Genomic DNA, 16,918 nt, shown 5'->3' with positions numbered 1-16,918 from the left:
CGGTTTACAGGCACTGTGTAAATTATATATATAGAATAATTATGATGATTTTACCACTAAACACATCTTTGATTCATGTCGTTTATAACTGGGATATTACAATTATTATTAACTTTGTCTGTACAAAGTAGTCTGTCCAGGAAATATGCTCAAATCAACTGAAACTGCGAGCCGGCAGGCAAGACGCTCCGCTTCTGAAATGCCTCTGAAACGCGCCCGGTAGGGTATGACGCCGGAGGAGGCCGGACCAAAACCGCGGCGCAGCCGTTACGCGACGCAGAAGGACCCGGTGGAAACTAGAGAGGCTTCTCAATACTCAAATGTCCCCTCCTCGACTCCTCGACTCCTCGGTCCTCCGGTAGTGACCCGGAAATGAATTTCAGCGCGCCATTTTGAAGGACGTCTCATTTCTCTAAATGCACACCGAGGACCGAGTATCGAGCATCGAGGAGGCTCTCTGGAGGAGCTATAACCGAGGATACACTGATGGTTCCTCCACGGCTCCTCCGCGGATGCATTTCCGGGAACGGTGGAGGCGTGACGCACGGCCGGACTTATCTCAGCCAATGACAGCTCTGCATGCATCCTCTGGATATTATTTGAGAACCTGCTCTCATCGCAACGCGATGTTTACAGTGAGAACAGCTGTGAGGCCCGTGCAGAAAGCAGAGCAGTGTGTAAAATATATATCACTCAGTATAACAGACCTACTCTCTTTATTTGCTTTAGTTTAGTAGATATCTACAAAGAGTCCATATTTTTCTAAAACCATTTAGTTCACAATAAGATACACAACGGCTGTAGCCTGATTATGCTTTAGCAGCTGTAGGTGTGTGTGGTACAGTATGTAGGTGTGTGTTGTACAGTGTGTAGGTGCGTGTTGTACAGTGTGTAGGTGTGTGTGTTGTACAGTGTGTAGGTGTGTGTTGTACAGTGCGCAGATGCCGCGGACAGACGGGTCTCAGTTGGTTTGATGTCCTTACTTTTAATACTTGCAAATACAACTTTTGGCCCGTAATTTCAATTCCCCATTTCAGCGACCAGAGAGAGAGGGGGGGGGATATATCCAGTCTCTGATTGTGTTACGTTATTATGAGAGTGCTCTCATACTTTAAATTGTATATATTTATATAAATATATTTGTGTGTGTGTGTCCGCATCTGTAGCCTGTTATTGTCTCATTATACCGCACTCTCAATGAATTCAAAGTAAATATGTGGGGGAACAATGTTCAGCTGATCTAACAGAGATTATAAAATATGACAAAACACTCCACAGCTGATGCAGCTGTTGCCACGTAATAATGAACGGACGTCGCTTTAATATGACCGCTCAGAGGAGAGGAGTTCTCATTTCTTTAAACGTCTGCTGCTTCCCCTCCTCTCTCCTCGGTTCCCCTCCTCGGTCCTCCGCTCGCATCTCCTGTGGGCGGGTCTAAGTCTCGAGGAGGGGAGTCGAGGAGGGAAAATTTGAGTATTGAGAAGCCTCTTAGGGGTCAGGCACACCTGTGCAATAATCATGCCGTCTAATCAGCATCTTGATATGCCACACCTGTGAGGTGGGATGGATTATCTCGGCAAAGGAGAAGTGCTCACTATCACAGATTTATTCAGATTTGTGAACAATATTTGAGAGAAATGGTTATTTTGTGTATTTAGAAAATGTTTTAGATCTTTGAGTTCATCTCATGAAAAATGGGAGCAAAAACAAAAGTGTTGCATTTATATTTTTGTTCTGTGTATGTCCACAGCAGTGCATTGCTTAGCTGTCTGCTGGGTCTCCTCTCTGTTTCTCCAAACTGTAGCTCCTACAACCCCCCTTCAAACAATATGAACTACCCCCTAAAAGCAAGTCAAATTGACATTACATTTATCTCCCCTTAACCTGCAAATACACATACATACATTTTTGTATTGATGGTGAGCAATTTAACAGACCTTAAAATGTAATAACATGTGTGCTAAAATTGTTTTGTGAAATGTTTCAGGAAGACAAGTCTTGTTTTAATTTAGTTTGAATTGTGTTTTTCTTCTTTTTTAGGACGATCATGCTATTCTTAAAGACGATTCATGCTGAGTGTGGATCGAAACATAGTACAGGACAACATCCCCTCCTTGGTTTCTGCCCTGTCCATGATGTTTGGGAGCTATTATTGCTTCAACATCGCCTACCCGTCAGAGCTGGCATCCACCCTGGAGTTTGTCCAGAGGTATGTGTTTTTTGGGATTGGCTTTATCCAACAATTTCTTTTATTAAACTGCAACAAATCTAAAGCAGCTGCTTCAGTGAATTGGGGGTTAAGATAGTTGTCATTTTGGCTTCAAAATAATAAGATTGATGTGAAGTTTTTTGTTGTTAGGCAAGCTATTTTATTATTAATTCTGTTCTTTGTTTGTATTTATTTTAAGGTGTTTTTTCTCCATCAACCCAGAGAAGGGCACCAAAGTGGAGAAGACACGCACATCCCGTCTTCAGGTGAACCCGAGAGTCTTCACCTTGATACAGGAACTTTTGGACCATGAGTGGCGTGATGTCTGAATATGGACAGTAAGATCAATGGCATGTGGCGATGTGCCCAAGTTACAGTTTGTTTGATTGTTTAAATCGTAGTTAAAATTTGAAGTGCTTTTTTTTATGTTCTTTTAACTAATTTTAAAAAATGCAATATGTAACTCTGTCAAACTATTCTTTTAAGGTCATTGTAGCCACTCTTGCGGTTTGCTGTTACAAAGTGAAGTTGCTTAAACAATCTTCATTTGGCTTATGTGGATGTAAAAGCTCAGGACATTACTGTTGAGTGTAAAAATGTTGACGTGTTTTGTTTTCCACTTGGGTTTTTGCTTCTGAAGTGAAGGGTCTCTGCTGACCCTACCTCTTCACCTATCTCACTTAGACACACACTCACATGTGTTTTGCAACTGTACCTTCATCACGTACACACTTCCTTTAGCAATGAACATGTATTCAACTAAGACAATCCCTTATTTTGGCTAATTTACAGCTCAGTCTGTGGCTGTGACAGTCGAGTATTATATTATACAAGTGCCCATAAGAGATGAGACATATAAAGTACTAACATATTTGAAAACATTATTTCCCATAAATCATTTGATGTGATGTAAGTAACCTCTTAACTTTGTTCAGCTTGAATTTCCTGGACAATGTGAGCTGTTTGTTTATTGTGCAGCCTTAGTTTGTATGTTTTACCAATATGTATGTTGAGAAATTACAGATATTGTTGATCACTGCTATTATATATATATAATAAATTCTTGGAAAGGCAAGTTCTTGTTGGAATTTGTTCAACTTTTAATACAGTGGCTCTTGAGGTTTATCTAGCTTTGCATTTTTTATTGTAAGTGCTTAATCTGTGTACCCTGGATTACATTCTTCACATTTCTGGTAATATTCAAACATATATATACGAAGGCAGTGTAGTTTAAATAAAATCTTTCAATCTGACTAATGTATAGGAAAACTTTTATTTTTTTCACTGAGCAATAATCCTTACAGGCGGTTTTATACTATATATTTGAGATTGATATTCATATAACAGTTTTTTCTGCATTTTAATTGTAATAAATACGTTTTACAGAACATTTAAATTGCAGTATTTAGATGTTGCTTTCACCGTAAAACACCGCATTACACTGATGCTTTTACAGTTAAACAGTGTTATTTGTTTGGTATGTTTCTGTAAAATTGAATGCGATTCAATGTACAATATACAACAACTGCATGTAAATCTTACTGAAATAATCAGTTTAATAGCAACGTGATCATGCTAATTCAGCAGAAACGGGCTGTTGAAATTACAGATTTAAAATGTAAATTACAACAGTTTTAAACTGTAAAATATACACGTTATTCTGTAAAGTTGTTTACAGTTTACCGTATTTTTTTACATCATTATTCTGGCAACAAAGCTGCCAGGTTTTTACCGTAAAAACAACGTTTTTTTTTTACAGTGTACATTTAGATAAAGGAATTGATCTATGTGCAGTAAAGCCTTGAAGCTGGAAGCAATGACAAATTGACAACTTTTAACGAAGTATCTTGAAACAGACATATTGATTAACCTTCCTTATAAATAGCCTCCAAAGGCCAACTAAATCCGACCACATTTCCATCTCATGTTTGTCAAGGTTGCTTTTAGTGTGAGTGAGTGGAGCCGATAATTAAGGACTGTTGGAACTAATCTACAAAACTACTAAAGAAGAACACAAATGCATATATATACAAGGGAGCAAGCTAGAATGGGCAAGAGCTCCTAATGGATATGGGAATAAAGGGCAACCATTAAAGCACTCAGTCATGTGCCCGTCTTTGAGTGAAGGACATCTGCTGTCCATTCACCTGTCTCTCTGAGCACAATTAAATCTGAAGGTCACTCTGGGTCATTGAGGATAACATCCCCCCACCCCACTCCCAGAGGACCTGAAAACGGACCCAAAGATTCATTGTGTGACTGTTCTGCAAACCAAAAATCAAATCTCAGCCTTCCATTGCCTCCCTGTGTCCCAAGTTACTGAGCTCCCAGTCAAACAAACCGTGTCCCATAGTGGGAATACTCTTAAATTGGCCTGATAGAAGCAGCAGCAGAAAGCACCATGTCCCTATGACGACTGTGTTTCTATGACGAACAGGAAATCTTTTGTCATGGGGTTGCGTGGCGGGGGTCTGTGGAGATGACAGAGGGCTGAGGAAGCAGCGACATGGCCAGACCTGACACATCATCACCACACCATCTGCTGAGGAGCTGCCAGGATTACTGGCAGACTGTATAATAATAGGAACATTCACAATATGCTGCCAGTTTTACAAAAAACAGATGATAGAATAGGTCACATACATCATTGAGATGCAGCGATGTTGTTGTGTCTGCACACTGCATGCACAAGTAAAGGGCAGACACTACAGGTGAATGGGGTTGAAATGTTAACTAATGCATATCGTAATGAAAATCCCAGTATTAATAACTATTAAGACAGTATCTCTTCGTATTTTATGTTGAAATATACAAAAGAGGCAATATCTTACTAGATCAGTGTTCATTTTCATAAATGATCTGAATCTGAACATTGGATAGAGACAGGTCCAAGATAATCTTTTAATTTTGCTCAAATGTATTGTCAAATGGTTTTACGGCAAACCTACTGTAAATCTTTTTTATATACAACTCAACTCATCATAAATCAAAAAATACTATCAAAACTTAAGGATAAAGCCATTTCCCCCACATTTTTCCCAGTTAAATGTTCTATAAATCAGGTTATAAATAATATACGAACAGACCCTCTGTATAATCTTTTAAAATAGATATAGGAATAAAACTGGAAAGTTTTCTTAAATGTTATATTTAAATAAGCAAAATGCATTATGATAGCTTTTGGTAAAATCAGATGAGGGCTACACATGCAAATACTAAACATTTTGAAAAAAATACATCCTAAATGTGCATTTTGGTGTTTTCTTTCCAATAGACTGAAACACTGGAAGTGCACCGTTGCATGAAAACAAATGTTTCTCCCCATAGCGTCTTACCTTAAAACAAAGGTCATATTAATGAAACACCAAAGCCTACGCACGCAGCAATGTATTTGTTGGAGGCCCTGAAGCAGAACAACGTGGCTTTGAATTTCACATCAAGCTCCCCCACACAATATAGGCGACACGTTAATGGTATCTGTTCTGTCAAAGCATTGATAATGAGTGTTTAGACAAAACACTATTAACACATGTCTGAGAAATATTTAGAAATAGACATTTACAACAACAATCAAAGGGAGATGCAAGAGTAACAAATGGTTAGAAGGTCTGCAGAGCAACATAAACCTGTTCAGTAGAGCACCGCCTAAAATACCGTATTTTTCTGATTATGTGATTGATTTGGCTCCACCGTAACTGAATTGAGTGTGTGCTTTCGATTGTATCTCAGTTCTTAATTCTCTGGCAAAGAAAGCCAGGAGGATTGATCAGTCCGCCGCTGTCTGCATCGATTTATTGTCAAAAAAAATGCTGCAGTGTCTTTGGAACCGCGCCAACACTTATTACATTTTTCTTCAGTTTTCGATCTGTTTTTCATCTTCTCTGAATATTGAAAGAACCTAAAAGACTTGAATTGTCCACTTTTATGCAGGGGAGGTACTGTAGAGCTTCAATAAGCAAAATTAGAATAAAGCTTAATGAGGCTTCCTTGTCTATCTGCAAACGGTAACACAGATTTTGTCCTTTCATGTGACTGAGGAGTCATTCTCTCATCAGATGAATAGCTTCTCCATGAATGATCTAAAGACTGAATGTCCTTGTGTTTCCTATTATCTTGCAGAGTCAATGTTTGAGTAAAAGCTTAGCTACATAGAGCCCTCTTGTATTATTCCCAAAGGTAAACACACCTGTCCAGGTTGATCTTTTGAAACACTATCGCCCTCAGATTAGCGTGACAGATTTGGTGCTCATACAGTATCATAGTAACGCTACATTAAATGTACTTTATGTCCTCGGATTTTTGCCATCGCATGGAAACAGTCAAATCAGAAGCCAGCATGAAATGAAGGCTTGAGGCTCAGCAGATATTCAATTTAATGGTTTTTCATTACTGATAATGGGAGAGCACAAGTCCCTGAAATCTAAGGCTGAAACCTGATTCCTGTTAGGGACTGCTAACCCAGTGACAGCTGCAATAATGATCCAGTCATACATACACAAACCACAGCAAGCTGCCTTCGAGAAATGAAGAGGCAATTCTCTGTTGCTCACAATGAAATCATGTTTTACTCAATGTGTCCACTAAGTGTCTGAGACTCTGCCAGAGGCGGCCAGCCTGGACGTAGCTGAATCATTTGTGAACGCTGGCATAATGACAAAATATGCAATTCAACACTTTCAGCTGTGGAGCTTTCCGAAGGGTAATCACTATTTCAAAATCTAAATATATGGCAAGTTAATGTGTCCAAGTGGCAAATAATAGGTTATGTGTTGGAGAAGTAGGTCTGTTGGATGATTTATATTCTTGTTCTGGCTGAAGTCCAGTTGGTCTACATGGCGGCCAGCGTGGATTCACTGATAATGGTGGTGCTGAAATAAAGCAAGGAATACAGAGTGCTGTTTCCACTAATCCAAACAGATTGTGGTACGAAAAATTCAACACGAGTGGCCGGCACTGCATGTAGTTTCCAGTTTTCAACAAGCTTGAGTGTTTGAATTGCCTGTCATTTCTCACAAAGGCAGATGTGTAATATGCAAACACTCCCACTAGTACGCCGCCAATCAATTCTCAAGCTTGATGGATTACGTAGTGCACTGTCATTTTTCTGATCTCATAATCTAATCATCATGATCATCTTATTGATTCAAGGTCAGGCTCAGAGCAAGTCATTTTTTATCTCATTCTAGAAAAGTCGAGGTTCATGATTTTCAGATCAGGTATGAGGATGTTGATTTAAATCTGAAATTGAACTATTTTTGCAATGATATTAATTCAGCATGTTATTTGCATTCAGGCAGATCAAAGATGCAATAGTGCAGCATATCTTCCTCTGTCTCTCGCTCTCAAACAGGCAGCCCCTCCCTCACACAGAGACATATGGAGGCTGCCAAATCCCGCTGTTCACCAACTTGCTGTTAGCTTATTAACATGGTTAACTGTTTATATACATATCCCCGAGATGCAGATAGATGCTCTGCATGGTGCAGGAAGGGGAATCTGCTATGCAGGTTGTCTGCAACGTGGTGAGTATTGTTTTCTGGGATGTTACTGTGTCAAAGGTTCCCAACCAATCCAAAAGTTTCAAGAGAAGGACTTTTTCTGCTTATGGGGAAAGTTTAAACCCCTCATAGCAGCAAGTCAGCATTGAAGTCAGCACCAGTGCAAATTGGGTTTTCAGAGAAACTGATGTTTATCAAAGTAGAATATCATTTGAAATGGCTGTTGGAATAAGTCTTGATAGGAAGCAGGTCAGAGGACTGCGGAGTGCAAAGAGTTTATTTTCCAAAGAGCAGAATCAGTGAAATGCTAATCAGTTTCATGAGGAAGAGGACGCCAAGCAGATCTGCTGTGTCCTCTAAAATGATCTTGGAATCACTTGGCCATGATGACTGGAGTCAGTGAGTTACTGTACACAGGCGAACACTCGCCTTAGCAAGTCGGGCAGATTTATGACCCGCTGTGACAGAGTGCAGAGGTGTGTAGAGCATCCTGCACGGCAGCCGTTAAGTAAGAGAGGTTTTATTGGAGCCAATGCTACACACAAACAGAGAGGAACAGGGAGAGGGGCAGACTAATGGTGGGATAACGTTAACATGTTTTTCGAGCATTTGTGTGATCCAAAAAAAATTGTTTGAGATACATTATCTTTGACGGATGTTTTTTTGTAATTTATGTTATTTAATCATGTTGTTACTAAGACAAGCCATAATAAACAAATAGGAAGATCTTTTAAAATGTTGCATTTGGAGAATACAATTATTTGATTTCTTCCTATGTTTATTTTTCACTTCCTCCTTATTATTTATTGATATAACAGTTCTCTCTTTTTTTCAAATCGTTTGCTTGGCCCTTATAAACATATCTTTCAAGTCATGTCCTGCATGTTTGATGTAGAGGATTTTTCTAGGGTTGGGAATATTGGTCATTTGTTTCGTCTGTTAGTCAACCACTTTTTTTGCAGATATTCATGGTTAAAAAATGGTGGAGCCTTAAGACTATGGTGAATGACTTTGAAAACAGCTTCCTGCTGCTACTAAAACAAGTTGAGGGAGAGCCAGTTAGCCTAAGTAGTTAAGCTGTTGCCATGGACCTTAACGAGATCAAAGACGCTGAAATGCAGAATATTCTGGGTTTGGCATCAGTGACACCTTTTCCATTTTCACACAATCCTTTTTTACAATGTTACTCTTAAAGTATTGATAAGGGCAGCTTTAAAGCAGGAATAAATAAATGCACAGTGAGTCAATTAAAGCCGAACAGAAGACTCTATTAGTCTCATGGAGCGTCTGAGCAGCAGTAGTGGAACTGGCTTCTCATTGGGGACACCATTTCTGTTCTGAGCGTCTGGACTGCACAGAATCTACAGAGACCCCCAGCGCCTTTCATGTGACTGTAGGCCCACGGTTTTCCATTTTTAATAGTGACATTTCCTCTGAGTCTGTGATTTCACAGAGCGGAGCAGGGGATCTAAAGAGAAGAGAGGGAAAAGGCCGGCAGCAGGGACGAGGCAACGAATACAGAGTCATACTGACCAGCTTCAAATGCTTCTGTAAAACGAACTGAAGTGACCTTCATGTCATTGTGTAATGCACTGCTTGTGCAATGTGAGCATTCTCTATTTTATAACATAATTGCAATGTTGCCCAGGAGAAACCATCATAATGATTGACTGGGTGAATCCAAACAGGTGAGTGCATTGTGGTAATGAACAGTCAAATATGAGATGGATGTTGGACAGGAGTCAGCGCTGTCTGATACACTGCCGGAGTGAGAGACAGACAGCAAGAACAAGCATGGCTGTGCATCGATGAGTCCTCGTTCACAGATTGTAAACCTTTCCCACCCTCCTCCTGTAAGCACACTCACAACATACACTGACAGTAACAACAACACAGATGGTTTTGTTCAAGCGAGGTGGCACCGAGCAGTTTATCTAAATACATCCACGACATCAGAGCAAAAACTCTGCCTGCTTTCAGCAATCCACACAGTCTTTTGGTGACATTTCAAACTGCTTAAATGCCAAACGCGTGCTCAGCCAGTCCGAGGTGACATTGTCCTGGAACCTCAGAGACTCGTGAATTACAGAACGGAGCACCGACTTGGTTTGCAGTTTCTTCCCAGATACACGGGCCCTGGTCATACAAGCGTGTAATGGCCTCACGAGTGTTCCTCAATAAGACTCTACAGCCAGATCAGCACTTTTTAAATTGGAAGATAAAACAAACCATTAAGCCTAATAGTTTACTCACACGTAGGGGAAGGACATAGTTAATAACAATTTTTCAAAATCTTTCTTCATATTCATGACATTTTCAACACGTAGCCTTTTTCTGTTACCAAAGTTATTCACTGGCTCAAGCCACTTCCCCTCCTGGGCACTGCCGAAGGGGCCGTTGTCCAAGGCACCAGCCCCCAATACTGCCCCAAAATGGCTGCCATCCTAAGAATAGCATGGGTTAAATGCACGGCCTAAATTTCACTGCGAATGGTGCTGTGTACACATGTAACGATTGGCATTGGCAGAATATGTTATGTGCAGCAAACTGGTGCTTTTTGCGTTGAGAGTACAAGATAGTTATATTTTGCAAAGGTGAAAACAGAAGCAACAAATAATGCAGTGCCTGTCCTCTTTGGCCTTTTGTATTGGAGGTCAGAGCCATTCTTCATTAACAGGCCTCTGGTGTGTATCACTGCTGATCATGTAACATCTTTAGTAAGACACTATATTGAGTTGTGGTTCACAGTGGGGTGACACCTATTTGACTTGATATTGCAGCTAGAAAAGTAAATTAAATTTGGTCAAAAACTTGACATCCTGACCACATCTGGGCAAATACTGCAAAGTTATGCATTTTGCCACCATGACTTGGCTTGTACTGCAACATCTTAACTGACAGTGCACAATATTTCAAACTCAAAAGTGCTCTCTCAGCATTACTGGTCGAAGTTTGGCTCAAGGGAAGTTTTGTTCTTGTACTATGTTCGGAGGTTATAAACGGTCTATTATTTTAGCTAGATGAGTTTGTTATATAGAGATTGATATACTCCCACCCACAAGCTGCTGAGTCCATTTCATACTGAACGGAGAATCAGCTACCTGAAGGGTGCACATTGTCACAATGCAACTCTACAGTAAAGTTTATGAGGATAATATTTGTCATTCTTTATAATGTTTCAGAGGCAAATTGGAGGCATCAGGACAGGCTCTAAACATTCACATAATATTCAAACATAAGGTGTACACAGTTAATGCATGAGCCAATAGTAACCATCTAGCAGATATGGAAGAATAGCATTTACATTACATTGCATTTAGCTGACGCTTTTATCCAAAGCGACTTACAATAAGTACATTCGACCAGGATGGAAAAATTGATATTTATTCTACTTTTAGCTCTGTTTTGGTCAACTTCTGTGGGAAATAAGTGGCTCTTTTTCTGCTAAATGCTAGACGTGAACTTTGTGTGTCTGCTGTTAGAAAACAAGTTGCTTTTGTTTCATGAAATGACACAGATGAGAGAAGTGAAAGTGAACCAAAGTAAGGTTGTGGTCCATTTGACCAAAACAGTGTGCTAGCTGAACCACAAATGATTCATTCCCCACAGTCATTTCATCCCTATAGAAATATTGATTAATGCAGCTTTATGCTTCATTTTTAGGGTAATTTCCAATTCGATTTGATGTCGCACTAAAAACTGCAACCTTGAAACACATCAAAGAATTGCACTAAAAGAGCAGTGTGTAGAGATTAGTGGCATTAAGTGGTTTAGTTGATGAATACTGAATACCCCCCCCACCCTTATCTTTTGTGGCGTGACAGAGAACCTACAGTGGCCTTAAGGTGCGTCTCCATTAACTATTCTTCTTTTATTTAAATAAAAGAAAATTCCCTTATTATTTTTGTATTAACATATCTCAACAGCGTTTTAACCATATACAGTATACAGTCTATGGTTTTAACACTTGGTATATGATTAGAAGCAAAGTGTGAAAAAGGGAAGTGAAAACAGATTTAAGGAATAAGTGATGAATCATGTGATTTCAACGTCCACTAAATCTTCGGTTTCCCCTGAAGAAAAATCACATCGCAACTCAAATGAAAACTTCTCCTCATAGCTCCACACAGGTCTGATGTAACCTTCCTCACACTGTGAAATCACAGAAAAGTCATATTTCCATCATGTTTTTACATTGTTTTTTCACCGCATGAGGTTTGACTGTTGCGCATTTTATAGTAACGTGATCCTGTTGTGCTCCCTAGTTACATAACAAGGGTTCATTCAGGTAACAAAAACACACTACCTAATTTCAGGTGATTATACGCTAAAGAAAATTATATGACATTATTACATTGCATGTCTGGCAATAAATCCCTCTCAATCCGACACAATGGTCTATTAAAGGTGACATGTCATGCTTTTCCGGTTATTACCCGTCCCCTTGTGTGTTATGAAGGTTTTTATGCATGTAAACGGTCTGCAGAGTCAAAACCCTCAAAGTACACCATATAGGGAGTAAAACTCTAAAACAGAAAATACCTCCCCAAAACGCCTCGTTGGAGATACGTCACTGTCCATTTGATTCTTCCAGGGACATCATGATGTCATGTCGTCCCCGGAAAGAAATGGACCAATCCGTGGAGCCGTTACGTTATGTCCGCGGAGCCGTTACGTTAAGCCCCCGCTGATTGGTCCAAATTGACCAATCCACGGACTTCCTCACACTCAGTGTAGGCAGCTCTGCTGATCTCTCCTCCCTGGCTGCAGGCTGATAACAGACAGTTGGGATCGCGGCGAAATTCTCTCTGCAGACCCATTCTCACAGCGTTTATCAACCTTTTTCTCACTCAATATCAAGCCACACTTATTGTTTTTACTTCGGCTGTGACTTTGTGTGTGCTCAGGGTGAGTTTGGCTGTGTTTCGCTAAACAAGGAAATCACACCTCCACGGAGCTCAGCGCGATTCACAACGTCCCGACTGGTCCCGGCCAATCGGAGCACACTGGGCTCACAGGGAGGGGGGGCAAGAGCTGCAACGAGCCGTTTAGTGGAGAGAGTGAATACACATACTTTACAGAGATGCTGTATGCGGAACCAATGTGAGTTTGGAAAATTGCACAGTATAAATCTATTCTAGTAGACCTCAACAATGGAATTATGATCAGTGGAAATGGCCATGACATGTGACCTTTAACATCTCTCTTAGTGTCAATATAAACTACACACTACAATATCTATATAAACCATTAGCTGAATGAGGCCACTTTGATTAAAATATCACCCTGGATTGGTAGTTTAAGAGGGAAGAGACTTTGCCTGCCCCAGTGTATCCTGGGGGCACAGTGCCCTGTCACCATGCTGCAGCACAGCTCATTACAGCCATACTTTGGCCAGATCCTATCTTTTCTTAACCCTGACATTTACCCTCGTTTTGCAATTTGCGGACGGCATTGAGGTTTAATCAGGCGTGATTTAGAGGACAAGCTGCATGAGGGTCTGTATTGTGGAGTTTGTTAAACTGTCCTCTCTGCTTTCTCTGACTTTGTGACTTCTCTGAGTGGGTGGATATGAGTGTGATGGAGCCAGAAGCTGCAGTAGCTGCCACGGGCACAGAGAGGCACGGCAGAAACTATCCCTGGGAATAAATAGCCCTGAATATTATATCTGCAGAACAAAACCATGACCTAACTTGTTTCAGCACTAAACCTCAACAAAGTTAAAAGTCTCAGATCAGACAGACATCACTAAGTACACTTGATTCTCAGAAAAGTAATTCCTATGCAAGCACTTACAATTTGACAAAGTATTCTCCAACATGTCATCATAGCATCTTACCAACAGACCTCCAGGCCCCCAAAACGGCTACAGATGGCTCTCCTAATTGGCAGTTATCAATCAGCCTTAGGGTCATAAATAGCTTTCCTATAAATAGAAATGTGGTTTCCAGACCAGACTCTCTTGCCCTCTTTAGTCAGAATGCAAACAGTAAAGTTGTGTCTGAAAATGTAGGGCAGGAAAACAGCACCAAGAGTTGGAGGCTGACAAAAACAAACTCTTGTATCCAACATTTCAACAGCAAGAGTCTACGCTGTGAGGCTGCATTTTGACCTAGATGCTATTCCCAACATGCTCTCAAATGTCTAACCTGTCAATGTTTATCCATGAACGTCTAGGGACTGGACACCGGACTTGGAGATGGAACCACTGACTTGTTGCAAAGAAGCAGAGGATGAATGTCAAGTTATGTGGAAGTGTTTAGACCAAAGCCGCATCACCTCCTGAAATTGTTAAACAACACACTAAGTGCGGTACCAATTCAACCTAAGGTGGTCAAACTCTTGGTAAACAAGCTTTACCGGCCAGGGCTCCACATTCTTCAAAGACAAATTGTGAAGGCACAAGGGGAGCAATGGGCCATAGCTGATTAAAAGCCTCTGCCATCACAGAGTCAGAAGACTTTGGGAGGAGTGTCTAGAGTGTGCAAGGGGATACCAGTCGGATTAAGAGTTAGGGAGCGGGGAGGCCCCACAATCCCTTTCATATCAGCAGTTTATGTGATCTTGCTTGTCTGTGGGAAGAGTGTGCTGCATGCTGCATGATAACTGGAGCACAAAGGATTTCAACCTGCCACAGACACGTGTGCAATAAACAGCTGCTGTGGTTCCCTTCTATGGGTGAGCTGAGTACATGGGCTGCCTGAAAGAGCTCTGCATTGGTGTATCTGAGCGCAGGAGGTGGTTAGCCATGACAGGTCTACAATACATACAGTTCTGACAGGTTTCCTGCTCCTGTGGATCAAATTCTCCCTGTGCGTCCAGAGCCATTAGTTTTGCTTATTGCTTACCCTCAATTAATAGGAGACAGCAAAGTTATCACTGTGTAGCCTGTGTGTGTGTGTGTGTGTGTGTGTGTGTGTGTGTGTGTGTGTGTGTGTGTGTGTGTGTGTGTGTGTGTGTGTGTGTGTGTGTGTGTGTGTGTGTGTGTGTGTGTGTGTGTGTGTGTGTGTGTGTGTGTGTGTGTGTGTGTGTGTGTGTGTGTGTGTGTGTGTGTGTGTGTGTGTGTGTGTGTGTGTTAAGGGCAAGGTCAGAGATAGACAGCAGCTGTCAGCTTAAATGATACCTGGAGTGTCTTCATTTGCTTGTTCACCCGTTCATACTCACTCGCACCCACTGTCGCTCCTACAGCTCTCAGTGAGGGGGGGGGGGGGGGGGCAGAGGAATTATTGGGTGTTGGGGCCATCAGGCATGCAGTGCAGCAGTTGGCCCTCGGGGTGCCCTGCAAGGGACATTTGCTCTTTTCTGACCTATCGCATGAGCAAATGTTAAATGAGGGGGAGCAGAAGGGGCTTCTCATTGACATTCCTGTTGGTTTGAATGGAAATGTGGCAACAAAAAAAGAGACTGCACCCATGGGTGCTGTCCTATAGCCAGGGATGAGTGTGCTGTTCCTGGCAGGCGAGTAAGATGTCGCCCCCATTGCCAAAGTCCCTCACAGCCAAAATGTAACACATGACTGGAAAAAAACTAAAATGTTAATCTGTTATTCTGTATGTAAGCCATCAGCGGAAAGAAAGCAGCCAATGATGGCAGCTCCACTGATTTTGATATGACAGTAATTATAGGATTATTTAACAAACAATAACAATGATGTCAAATCTCGAAGTTGTTAGTCTTGAATGTGGTTTCATCTGGCATTAGTTCCCACATTTTTAGATCAGCTACTCAGACTTCTATACCTACTTAATAGTAACTTCATTGTATGAGCATGCTTGTATGGCTTCATGTTGGCTTGGCTACATGTTGTTTTTCAAAAAGTATTTAGAGGACACCATGGCTGCAACCAAACGGACGCAAAGGTCAGGGAAACCACCAGTGAATGCAATGATCACCCACCTATAGTCGACACCACAGTTCCAACAAAATAAAATGCTCCTGTAAAATCCCATCGTGGCCTCAGAGCGTCAGCCCGGATCCCGGTGGCGATGGCAGCCTCGTACTCCCGCAGGAAGGAGTTTAGCTCCTGCAGGCTGATGTTGAAGGTCTCACTGAAGTTGAGGAGCGTCCCGTGCCAGCGGCCGTGAGCCCGCAGCTCCGAGGGCCTCTCGATGGCCGAGAAGACCGCAGCGCCGCACAGCAGGTACAGTACGATGAGGACGGCGAGCAGCACGAAGCGGCCGTTGTCCTCGTTGAGGTGCAGGGAGCGGCAGCCTTGCAATCGCTGGCCAGACATCATCCGAATTTCAGCACCAAGCGCGCGTCGGACAGCGGCAAGCTCCACATCGGAGACGGCATTCACTCGTCTGCAGGTGTCCTCTGGAAGTCACTGCCCTGCGCTCTCGCTGCACTTCCACAGGCAACATTTCCTCTACTTAGCCCACCACGTTGTCCCATTGTAGTTGTAAAATGTTTGTATCTGTAACTAGAAGGCAGAAAAACGCTCCACTTGTGGATGAAAGTCTGTTGTTCCACGAAAGAGTTCATCAGAAAAGACGCCGGTGCATTGTTTCATAATAGGTACATTTGTATCTTACTCTTCAGGCAATGCAGTTGGTTGTGAAGTGGACTGCAGCTTGAATCCAAAAGGACGCGCCGATCGCTTGTTTGTACAAATGCAAGCAGCAGTTATCCTCTCTGTCCCTTGCACCAAAATGTTCCACCGCAAAAGAGACCACGGCGAAGCCCGGATTTCTGCAAGTTACAGATGAATGTGCCGCAGGAAAAGCCCGTCCCCCGCGCTCAGATAAAGTCATCTATCCTCAGGCTGGAGAAGTGTGGAGCTGCAGCTTTCATGTGGCCGTTATAGTGACACATTGCATCCTATCAGCGCACGGTGAGAACACTCTTGGCTTCAAATCGGAGACTACAGCATGCCACCGCTACTGGAGAAGGAGAGTAGATTCAATGAGACGATTGAGGGTGTGCAGATGGCTCCAAGGAAGGGGTGTCTCCGTATTCCTCAAATAACAGAGGGCTTACATTTCCACTTGAGTGCAGCCTTGTGCCATGCGCACTGAGGATACTCCACACACTGAAAAACTGTTACTCACTATCTGCACCGTGGGCACAATTGTAGAAACAATACACTCCTGAACAATGCTTCTTAACAAAGTGTCTAACAGCTTTAACACAGAGCCAAGGGGAAATCCTGTATTCAGAAAATTATAAAAAAGTATACTCCTCATGCAGAATATTTTTATTCTGATGGAAT

General features: G+C 41.8%; 1 protein-coding gene across 1 annotated transcript in view; it reads right to left on the bottom strand.

The window, feature by feature from the left end:
* kcnk12 (potassium channel, subfamily K, member 12) overlaps positions 1-16,433 on the bottom strand; it is a 31,167-nt gene extending 14,734 nt beyond the window's left edge. Inside the window, exon 1 of the mRNA XM_034101344.2 lies at positions 15,604-16,433. Within this exon, the coding sequence (XP_033957235.1) occupies positions 15,604-15,943 (340 nt within the window). The 5' untranslated portion in view covers positions 15,944-16,433. The remainder of the gene's footprint in view (positions 1-15,603) is intronic.
* Between the last annotated feature and the right edge of the window lie 485 nt (positions 16,434-16,918).

The sequence above is a fragment of the Pseudochaenichthys georgianus genome, chromosome 15 (assembly GCF_902827115.2).
Source record: "Pseudochaenichthys georgianus chromosome 15, fPseGeo1.2, whole genome shotgun sequence".
NCBI classification, from domain to species: Eukaryota; Metazoa; Chordata; class Actinopteri; order Perciformes; family Channichthyidae; genus Pseudochaenichthys; species Pseudochaenichthys georgianus.
The sequence above is the reverse complement of the archived record's forward strand: the minus strand, read 5'-3'. Positions and strand labels throughout refer to the sequence as shown.